Below are 17,197 nucleotides of genomic sequence, written 5' to 3' on the forward strand. Positions count from 1 at the left end.
TGTTGCTTACACTTTGTTACGGGAGGCGATTTAATTGCCTTCTTTACCTCTGTGTAAAACATCTGCTGAAGTAGCACCGCTATATAAAATGCAGTATTAGTTTTAAATGGGGTAGAAAGGGTAAAAGTACGATACAAATAAATTAAAAGCCAGAAAGTGAAATTATTCGTTGCAGACGAATCGTGGTGAACATTCATCCTTTTCCAGAAATCGCTGATGAGTGATCTGAAATAACCTGACACAATTAGGATAGTCTCCGAGCCAGAGACGATCCCAAGTTAAGCACAACTCATAATGTCTTCGGACAAGAGAATTAAAAAGAACAATTTTATTTTCACTCTTCATTTACCTTTTTTGTTAGTCTAGCGGCTAAAGAAAACTCTTCCTGACTAGTCCAATTACAAGTGATTTATAATCGCCACTAATGTAAAGAATGGAGAAGGAACCTCTTTGTGTATTTAGTAAATGGGGTATTATTAACTACGATCCAAGTAGAGGCCCTACCAGGGGCCCCTATATTGTTTCTTCAAAGGGCGGCAGTAGAGAAGCAGGTTTAAATAAATTTAATATAAATAAAAAAAAATCTATTGTTTTCTGTACATCGTTCTAAACGATATGCGGTTTAACCTCTTATTGACAAAGCCCGTACATGTACGGGCTCAAAATGCATTGTTTTCAATGGGTTTAGGGACCGCCGATTGTCCTTAAAGGGTTAATGTATTGGCTATATAGGAACGTATGGGTTATTCTATAGGTATCCACCTTTCTCTCTCCTTTACTGTTTTCTGCCCCAAATGATCTAAACTCCATTCAATTGTCTCATTTGTCCTAGGCTAATCTTCCTTCATCCTCTCCCTTCCATCTAGTTATTAATTACGCTAGCTCTGTATCCTACATTTTCTATACATCAAAGGCAAACCCAGCACAAGTATTTCACAAAGTAAATATTTTATCGGAATATTTTAGTCCAGCTGGGTCTTTCTCAAGCATCCCCCAAAAAACATTAAAATAACAGATGCTGTGCGTTCCACCTGTACTGGATTAAGGGAGACCCCATTGCAAAACATTTGCTTTTGATTTCTTTTTTATGTTGGGTATGTCATATCTTCTTGTTTTTTTTTTATTCATTTGTTAGTAATGCAGTAAATACAAGTAACAACATCCATAATAATGTACGGAATGTGCTTCTCAAAGAGGCGATGACGAAACCTGAATGGGAAGAAGTAAATATTTGAAGGGGAGGCATGGAGTCCAGGGGCTGGAAGATGTTTAATGGGGTGTTAAGGACAATGCTTCATCTCAGCTCTGGCCTCCTTTTAACCGGTGTAGGAGACTATGAATTTAGGAAGGACAAATGTGGTGTTTTACTCTAAATTCTTTTGTATTTGTTATTTTCCAGAAAATACATGCCTGTCAGGTTACCGCTTTCTCAGAAGGATAAGATAAATGTTTGCCACTAAAGTACAAGCTAGGTGGCCAGGGAGTGACTGTAGGATAGAGGGACCTCAAATCTAAATAATTTAAGCCCCTAACCTTTGATGATAATCTAACCAAGAGGTCTCCACCACCATCAGGGTAGAACATCTTCTCCTGGACCTTTCTGCTCTGTACTTTGCAATTAACCACAATTTGCCCCATGGAGCTTATGGTGTGGTTGCAACTGAAGGGCTGAGCACGGGATGACTAGGTGGCCCAAGCACTTTAAGGACAGAGGGTGCCAAATTACGTCCATGTGTCCTTTAAATGACGTCTGTGTAGCTTCTGGCAGAATATCTTATGGAGCAGCGGTATCGGTCAATATGAAGCTGTTCCCCAATTGGAACAATTTTATACATTTTTGGGTTTTTTTTGCAAAAATATTATTTTTTTAGGTTTTATTCAGACTAAATGGCAGATTAAATATATAAGAATAGAAGGAAAGGTAGCCATACATGGCAGTTGTCTGTACAGAACATTATAGGAAGCAAATCGTGGTTAAATGGAAACACTAAAAAGCTTGTACAGTGCTATTGAATATGATGGTGCTATATAAATCAGTATTACCGGTAGCTAATTAATTAATCTACGGTAAATAAGGTTCATTCTATGGCATCTTGGCGGAATTGCTTCTATTCATCAGGAAGATAATAGGACCTGGCTCATGCGAGGGCTCATTAAAAAGCGGAAAGAGGAAAACTCTTTTAAAGCCTTTGCCGTTCTTTTGCTACAATAGTTAGTTAGTGGCCAGAAGAGTTATGATTTAGCAATAACCTGCCTAAGGATCCTAGTTCAGTCATTAAAGCTCCAGGGGGCTTAGAAACCCTTCTGGGCGACTTTTAATATGGTTAATGTTAAAGCTATCTGTCACATAAAGAGTTAAAACCAAACAAGGCATCTGACTTTTAAACCAAACATTGCCAAAAACAACTATACTAAGTGACAAAGAAAAAAACACTAACTATGGGTAAATTATTAGATGGATTTAACCACGATAAAGCTGGCGTGGTGGGTTATGGTCACTCCATATTATGGGGCATAGGGAAGGATCCCATTACAAATATTATTTATAGGGCACTAAGAATATGGGAACGCTAAATCCAATAAATCCAATAACGAAATTGTGCCTCGGACTTACTTTAGGGTCCGTCATACTTTAATTCTTACCCCTGTGAATGTCCCAGGAACCAAATGTTAGTATGACATGTCATTTAGCACTTTCCAAAAGCACTGCAATCATAGTATTTTGAGCCAAAGAACTGGGACACGTTTTTGCATGAAAATTAATACTACACTTTTTTGATATGTGCAATGCCGGAAAACTGTAAAACCCATTTGGATTGATGGTAGGCTCAGCATGTTGAATTTTGCCGCTAGAAGAGAGCATTCTCAATAGACCTGGTGGTACGGCCAGCAAGAAAGCCGACATCACCTGTAGGTAACCCAAGCAGTAAGATTGAGATATAAGAGAAGCAAATAAAGCACCGGTAAAGAAGAATTAAAAAAAAGAATCATAAGCCATGTACCATTCTAATAGTCGGACTGAAGAAGTTCATGTAGACTAAGAGCTACAGAAATCTCGACAGTTCCAGATGGAACCGAAGATAAGCTACACGACTGGTTTACCACCAAACACGATAATTATTGTTTATATGAGTTCGCCATTATGTCTACAGAAATACGGCCTGAGCGATACCGCGTTTTGTTCAACGCCATTAAGGGAGCACAGAAATAAAATCTGGAATCTATCGCTCTGTTCGATGATTATCCTAAATGTGCAATCTGTAGCAAGCCGCCGTGAACATATGCACATATACCACCAATCATGCTGGGGCAGCTGGGAGCAATGAAAAAGCAAACATTTTGGGGGAAAAAGGACAATATCGTAATCAGGGTGGAATATCTAGTATTGGGAGTTGCATTCGAGATTTAATAAGAAGTTAAATGTTAGAGGAGAAAACCTCCATTATGATTATGTGCTAAATTTCTCTAAGCTTAAAAATGAACAACCTTACGCCTCAACGTTTCCAGATGTCATCGCATCATACAGGCTACAGTTGTTCTTTTATGTGTCTTTTTGTAAACTTTGTTGCCGATGGTTGATAAAACTGAATATGTGACAAATGACAATGAACAGTGGGGAGCTGGCACTTTCTGGCCCCGGGGCAACAAAAAGCAGGCGCCCCCCCATTGGCCCCTCTCCTTTCTTTACACACACACTTTTTTTTACGTATACAAACTCACATATTCACATTACCACACATACTCATGCTAATACACACACACACATACTTACACTAACACACATACTCAGAGATTCATTAACTCATTCATTACCACACACTCTCCCTGTAGCACACACTTACACATTCACATCCATACTAACACACACACACATACTTAACCTGACTGCCGCCTTCTTTATAGCTACTTGTACACACTGTGGAATCCTGACATTTGGGTATTAAAACCCCTTGGTATTTAAGGGGTTAACACACAAAAAAAAACAAAGGCTGATAAAATACAAAAATCCTGCCCAAACACAGAGGCAGAAAAAAGTATGAGTTATCATTGCACGCCCCCCCATATGAAGGGTAGTTGTAGTGCCGGAGCGTGCATTTCGTCACTCAGGTTCGTATCCTGTTGTGTCATTTTAAATTTGGTTCACATAGAAGTTTTAAAGTCACACACACACACGCAATTATACTATACATCTGATTGCAATTAGGAATGAAAGAATTACTCCAACAAAGGACTCTATAGAAAGGTTTTCATGAATACTGAGTGGTGTATTTACGTAGGGCACAGTCTAAGGCCTGACCCAGGGCAACTCCCACCGCTTCTTGAAGGCACAGGTCCTGCGTATGATGTCATATCCCGACGCTCCGCTCAGAGGTACGAGTGAAGTACGAGACTGCAGAGATCTGAAATCTTCCAAAAGAAGCCCATTGAGCAGTGACGGCCCGGGAAGCCATATTGCCCAATAGGCCATTTGCACCCTACCAATGCAGGACAGGGGCTACTGCTACTAGAGACTTACCAACCTAGGCCCAGTCGACCTAGGCAAGGGTACGATGGTTTTTTAAGGAATCAAGTCTGGTGAGTACAATTCTTGGTATTGTCCTTCTTCTGTTCTATTCTTGATATTTTTTCATTTTCTAAATGTTTTTTAAAACTTTTAACTTTCTTCCACTCTGCGGATGCCACACCACTAACACATTCCTCTTCCTGCCAACACGTGTCTGTCGGAAATACAACTTTAGTGTATTCTCTTCAATTTATATGCTTTACTGTACTTTTTAAATACTGTATGCATCATTCTAAGCAGCTGGATGGAGTTGAAAATGTCGTAATACGAGTTGAAACTTTAAAACCACACTAAAGCCCCAGAAAGTTGGATCACAACATCGCAATGTGTACTTGCCTTCTCTGCCAGCCACCCCAGGTGCCGAATTTCATGGCTTCCGGAAATCCCATTTTTTCCCAGCTGTTCCTTGACTTCCGGAATGACCTTGTTCGCCAAGTCGCTGGCTGCTGAATGTATGGCGCTGAACCAGGCCTGAGCTGTAGGTGGATCTTTACTTTTTAGTACCACTGTGTGCTTGGCATCAGGTGAATGCAACTCAAAATGTCTGAAAAATGTAAAAAACAAAAATATATGAAGTGGACAGTCCATTCAGATCTTTTTAATAAACTATGAAAAGCGTGGTATTAGATTATATACACATTATATTATTACGCTCTAGCCAAAACTTATTAGGTAATATTACTTATTACAAATAAATATCAAGGAACAAAGTACCGTATTTTAAGTTTGCACGGTAAAAGATTTGGGTAATAGCAGCTCTTATGAAACTATAAACCCTATGAATCCCAGCCAGCCTTAGCCTGTTGCCTGCTATGCTAAATTACATTACAATAATCTATGTTAATCTAAACTGATGTACAATTCAATATTAGTAAAATGAAACAGGGTCCTTTTAAATGAAGTAGTCCTACATTAACACCGAACATCACAGAGTTCACCGTCAGACAGGGGTTGCCCCAAGGATGTTAACCGACATGCGAAGCGGATGCTGTGGTTGGAATGGCACTGGCTACATAGTATTGTATTCCCCCCATTGATTACTACTGAGACATAAAGCGAATCAGTAACATTATTCCGCTTTTCATCTTTATACATGTAGCGAAATCATTGATTATTTCCATTTGCTGCAAAGTTTATTGGAGTTCATTTAAGGACAGTTGCCTAGAAACACCAAACAAACGGGTAGCCTGTCTGAGCTCATCGTGAGTTAAATCCGTCCGGGAGAAACCCCAGAGAAATTCTCTCCACGGAATAAATAGGACCACATAATGGAAAGTCAAGCCTTTTCTGGCTGTGGCGCTTCCTTGGACTGGGACATGACCTCATATCGTGGAGCTCAGTAGAATGGATGGTGGCTGCAGATATAGGGCTAGGGGGTGCGGGAGACAGACCACTAAATGGGGTGTGGGGGTAAAGCCCTAGCATGGAAACCATATCACGATCACCTTGAGCAGGAAAGGACTGGTGGTGAAATCACAAGCGAGCGGCCGCTCACTAATCTTTTATAGGTGCCTCCTAGACTTTTTAGTAAGTGGCCGCGTGTTTCTAGCATGTGGCACACTAAAGGACTGGATCAGATGCCCAAGTGGAGTTAGGGTATGAGGGAGGCACAGATATTCCCAATGCGCTCAGTCTGGGTTGACTGACAGATCGGGGGGGGGGGGGCGGTGAAGCTTGCATCATAGACGGTATCCTCCAGAGATGAAATCCCTTTAAGAAGAACATCATAACCACCAGATTTTCTTTTGGGCAAATCAAGCATGTCTACACTATTACAGCCACTATATTATTACGATCACTATTACTATTATTGGTATTATTATTTATTGTTTTATATAGCGCCATCAGATTCCCCAGCTCTATATAAAGCAACTTATGTAATAAAAATAGTATTGTTCATATTAATGCCGCACTTCCACCCACTCTGCTAAATATAACTGTTAGGTAATTAAATCAAACATTAAAAACATATTTCCAGTACTAATGAACACATTTGTGGCATCTACATTGTTGGTAATTCAATTGCTGCATTTCATTTGATTAATTTTGTTGGTGAATTTGTTTTGTATAATCTGATTTTTGTCACCGTTTTTGTTTCCATTATTATATATGTAATAGTCCTTTTGATCACAGTGCTTGTTGATTTGCATACATAATGATTTAAACTTTTGTCTTTTCCTTTATACATATTAACCTTTATAAACGTGCATTATACTTCTGAACATTTTTAGGTTTATGTTGTATTTATTTCTTACTTTTCTTTATGTTAGAGGTTTTTCTTTGTTTTTAATTTACTGGAATAAACACTATTTTTTTTCCTCCAGTCTGTGATCAGATTTCTCTCTTCTATTCCGACCATCACAGCGGAGTCTAGTTTATAGTGGAGTGAAAATTTGTGGGTTACCACTTTACTTCCATTTTTAGCATTTTATCATTAATTGCCCAGACCAGCTGAATGCCAAAACCCTTTCTAGAAATAATTCTTTGATCGTGAAAAGTAATGACAGGAACAGTTAATTGTCACATTAAATAAATGCGGACAGTGATAGGATGTTGCCACAAGAACTGAAAAATATTCTTATAAGTTCCTTTGCTGTTTTTAGGTAGAAAAAGTGTACTTTTGGGCAACAGTACAAACAAAAAATGGACATACTGGAAACAAAAAGGGTTCAGAGAAGGGCTACAAAAATGATAAAAGCAATGGAACATTTTTCAGCTATGAATAAAGCCTGTCCAAATTGGGATTGTTTTCTTTGGAGGAAAGATGTCTTCATGAGGATATGATAAACCTTTACAAGTATAGTTAAGGTCTTTTTGGAAATCTATTTATAAATCGTACCTTCCATACAACACATGAGCATCTGAAAGGAGCTTTCGTCTTAAACATATAGTTAGACGGTTACATTCTGGAATAGACATTGGCCATTTCAATGAATATATCACAAAAAATAATTTTTATGCTTATGAAATGCTTATGCTTATGAAATGCAAACAGGGTTATCATCAGTAAACGTAGAAAAGGTAATGTTGATCCAGGGTGAGTCGAGAAGGAATTTTTCCCCTCTGAGATGACTTTTTGTCTTCTTCTGGATCAGCTTAATATGGGTTTGTGGATTGGTTGTAGTTGATGGACTATATGTCTTTTTTAGCTATGTAACTACGTAAAATAATGAGAGCATTATTAATGTTTTGTCTAAGTGAGATACCTCCTTTAACATACTCTTTAACTACTTTCTCATTATCTAGTAATATTCATGACTTAATTTATGTTTACAATGAGACACATTTGCATGGCTGGTTGGTTTCATACCCCCAACTTCTTCTAGATTGTAGGTTCCTTTAAGGAGGACCTTCTTCACCTTTTGTTTCTTTAAGTCCAAATTGTTATATGATGAGCTACTTGTTATGTCCTGTGTACCTTACAGCTCTGCAGAATGTGATGGTGCTATATAAATCAATAAATAATAATAACAATAATGATCATTAAATCTATAATACAAAATAACTGTCACCCAATACATAATATATAGCAGATGGGTTATAACTGATGCTTTGATATCCTTTTAATTACTCTAAAAGGCTGTTAAGTGTATTGTATCGATGTACTGGCTGAGACGCAGAATTGTGGGGATTTTGGCAGAAAACAAACGTACTTGCATTTCAAACATACAAAGAATGACATTTTTGGCCAAGTTTTCTCTGAAAAACAAAGGCCGACTGAATGAAACTTGATGATTCCATAGCTTGGTAAAATAATGGTATCTTAAAGAAAATATACTACTTGAAATGAAATGAACAAATATGTTGAGCTTCTACTTTTTTTTAAATGTGTCAGGCATGAGGGGTAATATATTAAAATTTTAATTTACAGAAAAGGGGCTAAATATTCAGAGAAATATTTCCTGTATAAATCAAACACACTACAGGAGGAAAGTTTAGGATGGGTATCAAGATATCCTAAATTGATAAGTAAAAAGTGATTAAAAAGGACAGATTAGATGGGCTAATGGGTTCTTTTTAGCCACCACGATCCATGTATCCATGTAAAAAAAAATAAAAAATAATATATATATATAATTGTATGATCTATACCTGGATAAGTACAGGACCCTGCCAGAGACCACAGCAAGCACTAGCAGTCTAAGCATGCAGACTATAACCCCTGTTTTGTGGATTAAGTCTAACTGCAACCATAGGAGGTCTTAAATTGGCATGTTTACCTGTCCATAATCCTACTTAAATGAAATGATATTTCTCCTGGGCATAAACTATACTTCCCAGAACAAACTTGCTCCCTTCCTGGTTGGCTGCTCGGTTTATAATACTTTCAAATTCACCTTGATTGATAACTGGGCTAGGTTCTATTAATTAATGTGAAAACGTTGATTTTGTGTAGCAGGGCTTATCACAACGAAGCATTTCAAAACCAGACGTACCATTATGCCAAATGCCATTAACAACACAATGGAGCTTTGTAAAAAGGTATACATCATGTCATGCCTAGGATGACCACATGGGCCATGTTCTCCAAGACATTACTGTGTGACTAGGATGACCGTATCTTCCATGTTTTCTTGGACAAATATCATTTTCCCATATTGCTGACCCTGCAGCATGTAAGACATATAACCAAGTAATTGGGTATCTTGATACTCCATGGACTCCAATGCATTTTACTGCGTTGAAATCTGAGCAGGCATTCTCTAGTTATTTGTATTGGAAAATAACACTTCTGTGGAATGTAACTCCTCCCCCAGCTGTCTCTTCTGAAAGCAGGAAGCATGTGTATGTACACTTCTTGCACATGCTCAGTAGCACTTACATTAGTAAATGTAAGCTGAGCTCCTATTGAAATGAAAGGGAGTAGCAGCAGCCAATCACATGCATGCTAGTCCCGCTGATTATAATTAGAGAGCTAGTGAGCATGTGCAAGAAAACACGCATCGTGCTTACAAATCCTGGTTTTTGTAGCGGCAGCCAAGGAAGGATTTACAAGAGACAGAAATCTTATTTTCTAAGACTAGTAACTGAAGAATTTACGCAGCGCCGTCCACGCAGTAAAATGCATTAAAATCCACGCAAAAGAGATTCCAACACACATTAAAAAATATTTTTTTTTTTGGGGGGGGGCCAGACTGTTCCCTTAAGACAAATCGTGATCTAAAAGTCTTCCAAAAAAAGTGCTACCCCTTTCCAACATTGGCTTCCGCGGAACATTCAGCTGTTACAATAAGACGTGCTTTGTGAAGCAGAAGGCAGTTTGCAGTGTACACACTGCACTGGAAAAAAAAAAACAGCCTCTAGCCGATAGACCTCCGACCCCGTTCTTTTTTGTTCTGTAAGCTGACAATAAAAAATACCAAACAAATGCCAAAGAAAATATGTGCTTTCTAAGCATGTATGCTGAAATCTAAGCTATTTTGCGTACCGCCCACTGTCTCTCGAGCAGACATTGCCATTATTTTCTATGAAGAGAGGATTCAGGAACGGGAGCTATTTTAAGCTTGTGATAACGAGAATAAATAAATAAATATATAGAATGGGATGGAAAATTAATGCTTGCATGGGTATTATTTCAATGTGTATTGGTGGCAGCACACCTACCAAAATTGATATTGTAATATAAGTATAGTAGGGTATCAGAACTTCATGCTCTCTTAGATATAGTCTTAAGACCCCCCCTAAACCCAGCGACATAGTCATCTTTGTCAAGCCGTCATCCTTCTTCTGAGCGCTGAGATATGATGTCATATCCTGGCGCTCCAACTTTTATGGACACGTGATGACCTACTATGTACAGTCCTCCATTGTGTTAATGGTCTGGTTGGGAGATCAGTGATATCCCTTTAAACTGGCCCGTGCTACAGGGAGCCTGATTGCCCGATAGGGCTACTGGCTCTCTGTCATGTTGCGCAAGGGCTGCCACCCCCTGGACCTACTGGCCAGAATACCCCATCGCCTATGTGGGACCATTGTGTGCAACCCTGTAGCAGCTTTCTGGGTCAGATACAAAATGTGTCCATGATATCTTGCCACCTATAACATATCTTCAAAAGGACACTAACGGGTTAATTTTCCTTTGCACACAAGGCTGGTATCTGGATATTCTCCGTCGGATTATAATTAACCTGTCTAGAGCCGGAGAAGTAAGGATCAGATACTGCTTTACAGGTTTTAAAAGAACAGTCATTTCAGAGACGCGTTTCATGTTTTTAACCATAAGCTGCTTTGATGCCGGTATTTTCAGAGTCATAAAGGCAGGAACAGCATTTCTCCTTAAATATTTGGGATGAAGGGAAATTCACATTAGTGTTAATAGTATCCTTGTAGTTCATATATCTCCTAGCAGCTATAATTTGACTCACGCCTAAACATTACTAAAGATGGCAAGGACAGGGGGACCGGAGCTTCTGGACATTTACACCGCTTTGAAGTTATAAACATTTAAAGATCAAATTAAAGTGCCCTTATGTTGTTTACATTTTCGGGGCCTTATGTTCTCATCACATAGCTGTAATTTGTAAAATGTGCTTCGGACACATAAATAATGGAAAAATTGACATTTTTAAGGGGATTGCAAAAAGTACTGCAGGTTAAAAAAAAATGACAAAAAAGTGGTGAACCTCCATGGCTCTTGCCACACGTGATACAGGTGTTAAGATTTTGATACCTGATATTTATGGGGTATGTTCTAGAGTGAAGACATTTTGAACATTTGCATATTCACCCGAAAATTGTTGTAAAACACTGAGACTTAGGAATAGCCCAAGACTGGAAAAAAAGCCAGCCCTGAACAATAATGAACACAAGCCTCAAATGTCATTGTGCTATTATTGTGCTGCAGATTTTTGTGAGGTCCTAGCCCCCCAAAATGTATTTATATTCACCTATTAATATTATTATATAATTAATAAATACGCCACCACTCAACCACAATAATGAAAACTCTAACATACTTACCATACTCAGCCACGCTGATGCAGACCCAAACACACCACTCTCCGACAACCACTGAAACATATCACTCGCAGCCTAAAAAGGTACACGGTACTCCCAGCCAAATGACACAAACTCAAATATACACATCTAAGCCAAACACACCACACTCAGTCACGCAAAACACACTAAACTCCACAAAACACTCATCTTGCCCTCTTTGTTGTGAAAACCACCATACACAGATGTATAACATCACATATCTGAATATATACATTTCACTATATTTTACATAACGAATCATTTAAGTGAACAGGGTGAGCGATGCATTCCTATTCAATGTGCTTGTTGAAAGAAAGTGGTTTAAGGGTTCTTCTTACTCTCTAGTGATTAGACAGATAAAATGAGTTCCAGGCCACATGAGTTTTGTGTCTATAAACATTCTGCAGCTACTGTTATATTGCCCTCTGCTTCATCAATTATTTGTAGTAAAGGTTCCACAGATACTATGGGAAATGGAAGCTTTGTACTCCAATATTAAAGAGTGTAAATAATCACACACCTTCCCTTCTACTCCTTCCTCAGCCAGCTCGCTAGTTCGAAGTATTTCTTTTTCTTAGGACGCTGCTTCTCCAGACATCCAGGGTCATGTATGTTATGTGAGCCCTGTAGTCAGCCATGGAGCTCTGTAGCATCCAGTCATGAGAAGAAGGTTTCCAGACTGGCCCCGGACCAGGCAGCCTACTGGAAAATAGCCGGTATGCCAGTAGGCCCTCCTCAGGAGTAACTGGAGAGAGTTCCAAGGTAATTGTAATTGTTTTACTTGACTTGTGGGGATTATGGTTGATATGCACTTCTAATACTTAAAAGAATGGACCAATCATTCTTTATCTTTGTTTATCAGAATGATTCATTGAACACCTATGGTAAAAAAAACATTGGGGCTACCACTTAAGCAAGGGACAGTCTCCATGTGGTGCCTTTTACGTCTTCAATCTGCGGGCCCGGATATTTCTCACAATGTCTTGCGGGATAAAATGCATATAGACTTCTGTCATCACTTCCTGGTCTATTTTTTCAATGGGCCAGTCATGAAGCCATGCATGGGTGTGATATGTAAAACTTCCAGAGCTTTGAAGTAGATTTTTGATTTGAAATTCCACATGCTTTATGGACTTTCACAAGCCTTGTAACATTATTTGGAATATATAAATTCACAGAAAGGAATTCATTACCTAGTTACACATCTCACGTTTCATGGGGCAGCATTTTACATGCTATGTTCTGTAACATGTGAAATGAGTAAGTGTCCTCGAGCAAAGGGGCGACGTGGTCACCACGCCTGAAAACTCTCTGTGTTTGACCAGGAGTCTCCGGCTGTAGCCCTGCTTCCCTGGGTTATTATGTTTTTTTTGTGGGCAGGGAAGCACATTTGGCCACACCCACTGCCTCCATCTACTTCCTGTCTAGTCCAACCTTCTTTCCTCCTACTTCCCACCCACCAAAGGTTGTTTGGGGCCAGACCCATCCTTACATAAAGGAAATCCCCCTGAGAAGTTCCCGGGAATGGTGGTCATCCCATAACGAGTCTCAAATACAGTCCTATGCCCTGGACATTTATGGATTGTTATAACTAGATCCTCAATCTACTGGCACAATTTAATGTAACTGCCAACGAATGAGGGACGTTGCCGCTTTTTTCTTTTTCCAATGATTTCAAAATGTATTTTTGGTTATTAGTGACCCATTAGTGGCACAGATAAAGAAAATATATATTCTTTTATACTAATTATGAAGCCATGTAAGATAAACGCCTCCTCCGTTTTCTGTTTTGATCTAAACCTTTCATTTATGGACCTCTAAAACTCTGTGTTTATTTAATTAGGGAACTGGGAAGTTTAAAGGTAGCTAAAAGCTACTAATTAGGATTTACGAGACCTGGGTACCTACCATAATATAAACATGTAAAGGATTTCTAACTCAGGACTGGCCTGGTGTTAATTTAACTTTCTTCCTCAACCTTTGGAAGCCTCGATCTGAGACACCTTGCCATCCAGTTAGCCACAACGGGCAACTATAGGTGAGGAGATGGCTATTTGATTTACATGGGCTTGATTTTTTTTTGGAATTATAGGCTGTTTTTTTGGATATGCTATGAGGATATTTTTTATGATTTTGGGTTATCCAGCCAGTTTTACTATATATTTTTAATTCAACTCCCGTCATGTACTTTGGCGAAACTTCGGAGCCTTTATGCTTTTTACAGTACAAAAGCCTCATGCTGTGTTAATGAATCTGCTTGTCGGATTGAAGTACACCACTGATAATTTTTCTTCTTTATGTGTGCTCACGATTCAGCTTGTACATTTTATTTTTCAATCTATGTAACCGTTTGGAAGATATTTGGACTATTTTAGATCCGGGAAGCTGAGATCCTTGGCAAAAGGTGGCCAATATGCCTTCCACCTACTCCTCCCTTACAAAGGTCGCAAAAACTAACAAGGGACTTAAAGGGGCATCTAGTGTCCCACACAGACCCATCATATTTATATACTTAGAAAGCACAAAGATTTGTCTCTTGGCCAAAAATATAACCATCTCCCCAAATACTTACCTGGGGGATATGTGAGATGAACCTTGGAGCCATGTTTGAGTTAAAACAGCCAAGCAATAAGGTATATCGTATAAGCATTTGCATACCCAAAACGTTTATTTAAAGGCAGCCAGAGACAGACTGTATATAATATATCAAAAAAATAAAATAGCAATTTACTAGGTTAAAAGTCGTTAAAAATAAATATTTTAAAATAAAAAATCCGTAACCAATCACTTGTTTCAGCCACTGACATCGATCAGTGAATCTGATCAATAACCAGTGACCAAAAATGTCAATAATCCATTATGTAATAAAAATAACAATAAAAGATTTTTTTTATTAATAATGCATAATAGACCTGCTTTAAGTCATCTCTCAGCAAGTGTCAAAAACAAAATTCAATTTTTTCCCTTAATTTAGCACAGATGCAATTTTAATATTTTGAACCTATTAACCTAGCGTTCCCCTGCAGGCATGTGTCATTAGACGTGTTTATATATCCTGGGACTAGCGAACAATGAACTCGGATATCACCGAGGTCCCTTTACAAGACTGCACCTGATGGATCTTCAAATTACTTTTATCAAGATTGTTATGACATGCAATGTTTTACTATCCTCAGTGGAAATTAAGTGAGGAAAAAATGAAGAATATAGTTGTCATATAAAAGAGACACATGGAAATAAAAGAATGTAATGAATTATGTAAAAAGTAAAATCTACCATGGGAAGGAACATTAAGAAGTCAACAGTTACCTAATTACTTAAGAGGACCAACCGCAACATTTTTATAATTACTTATATCACTGTCATCCTACAGTATTATATCGAATTGAAAAATGTGACTGTAAGCTTGTGAGCCGAACCCTCTTTATCTAATGTAATGTTCTGTCAGACCCCTTGAATGTATAGACCGTAAGAAGTTGTTGGCGCTATATAAATAAAAGGTAATAATAAGATTTTTGATGGCTAGAATCTTAGCAAGTCCTTAACAACCTGCCCTTTGGTAAACAAAAGAATACATTATTCAAAAATTGACCTACTAAAAGTAAGGTTGACCCTTTATAATGGATTCCTAAATCCAATGACATTTGTATGTTGGCCGATGGCCTAGGTTGACCTTTACACAACCTTGGTCCTTACGACTGAGCCCTGGGGTATGAAGTCATATATCTGCCCTCTGCCTCTTAAGGACCTGTGACGCAGAATACAGCATGCTAGGTAACTTGGCAGGTTAAGGAGATCCAAGATGTTCCTTACAAATATATAACTGAGAAGAGGGCCGCTGGTGAACCTGATCACCCAACATGATGACCTTTCCATGGTATGGAGGTAGAGGGGGCTGCCACTTCCACTCCGATCTGTCACCCTACGTGGTGGTCTAATTCGTTTGAAAATCTCTGGGTTTAAGTCATGATTGATCAGCGTGTGATGCGAAAAATAGGTCGAAAGGAGAATTTTTAAGAACATCAACCAACTTTATAGTATTCCCCATTAATGATACCGTCGCTTTAAAATGTTTTAAGACGCTGCGGATGTGCTATAATTAGAGTAAGTGAGAGGATGTTATGATCTGTGAATTGAATGATTAGAAGTGATTTTACTGCAGTCAAGTAAAGGAAATCGTGAATAGTCCTAACCTCTTTCCAGGATATTAGTTTGATCTGCAGGTCACACAGACGAGCCTCATTCCGCCACGTGAAATAAAAAGGTCTTAATCAGCAGAAATGTTTAAATACAAACAGAACCATTTATTTTGTCAAATTAAATCAATCTTTCCAAATTAAGGAATGTTCTCTTTAACGAGGGAGAATAGTTGAACTATTATTAATGCTGAAAATGTGATCATTGGATAACTGAATCTACATAATAATGTACAATATAATAATATTACAATTATAATAATATTGTACAATATTCTATGTTTTAATAAATTGGTAATGTTTCTGTTTTAAGTATCAGTAACAATATCAACATTTTGGGAAATTGTTCCAAAAATAATCTATTCACGTTCAAGATATCACAAGAATAGCCCCTCAGTAGGGTGTTTCTTCTGAGGCTATTCCGAAATAAGTCAACTTGATAAGGCCAACTTAATTCTTTTGGATCCTTGGCGGATCTAACAGGAACACATTGAACGTTCACATTAGTTACTCATCTCATTGTAAATCAATTCGGGTTTTGAACCCAGTGTTCTAATCCTGAGTTTAGCAAAGGATAATTGGTGAATAAACCTCTTCTATAAAAAATGATTGTTTTCCATTTGATTATTATCCCTGTAAGTTCTCCATTCCCCTCCCCTATTTTCTTCCATACTCAAAGTTCATATGACGACTCAACCAATGGACCTTCCTACGCCATGTACATTGCTGACATTTGTGCAGGGGTATGTAAAAGACAGGGGAAGGGTGCAAGGATCGGAAGGGGTCAAGTGTCCGCTCGGCTGCTTTCATGTATACATTTTGGGCCACGCTCATAAGCCTTTGTGTATTTTACATTTGGATTTTATGAATTTCATGTCTGGAGTACATGCCCTTTAGGATGCTGTAAATGTTACATAAAAAGCCCCTGAGGTTAAAGAATTACCCGTCCCTTCATGGAATTGTTATTGAAGGTAGGCATATGGAGGGATTACATCAATGACAGTGGGGGGGCCATAAAGCTGGACCTGTTGTAGCCTCTTGATAGTGGCCCAGACCTTGTTAAGGGGCATTCAGCTGCTGGTATAGCTCTACTCATTCAAGCGTCCAGCCTAGTAAACTGGAGGTAGTCAACATTTAATAAAGACAACTATATTCAGATAGATAGATAGATAGATAGATACTATTGCTAATTCCAGTAATTTTCCTGATTACTACTGCAAGAGTATAACCTTGGGACAGTTGAAGTCGTGTTCGTTATACAGCGCTACGGAATTTGATGGCGCTATATAAAACAATAAATAATAATAATAAAGTAAGAGTTTACGCAAAAAGGAGAATGGTTGGTCTGGTTGACGGTAGCCACACTTCTGGCCGGGATGCTGTGAAGAAACTTGTATTCTTGGCCTGCCATTAATTAAAAGCTCCCTCGCCATGCGCTACTTAAGACTTTACCTTTTTG

At 38.4% G+C, this 17,197-nt stretch overlaps 1 protein-coding gene across 1 annotated transcript in view; it reads right to left on the reverse strand.

Moving 5' to 3' along the window:
- The window catches only part of SNTB1 (syntrophin beta 1), a 69,156-nt gene that overhangs the window by 22,178 nt on the left and 29,781 nt on the right, over positions 1-17,197 (reverse strand). Inside the window, exon 3 of the mRNA XM_053466354.1 lies at positions 4,901-5,108. Coding sequence (XP_053322329.1) covers positions 4,901-5,108 — 208 coding nt within the window. The remainder of the gene's footprint in view (positions 1-4,900; positions 5,109-17,197) is intronic.

The sequence above is a fragment of the Spea bombifrons genome, chromosome 5 (genome assembly GCF_027358695.1).
Source record: "Spea bombifrons isolate aSpeBom1 chromosome 5, aSpeBom1.2.pri, whole genome shotgun sequence".
NCBI classification, from domain to species: Eukaryota; Metazoa; Chordata; class Amphibia; order Anura; family Pelobatidae; genus Spea; species Spea bombifrons.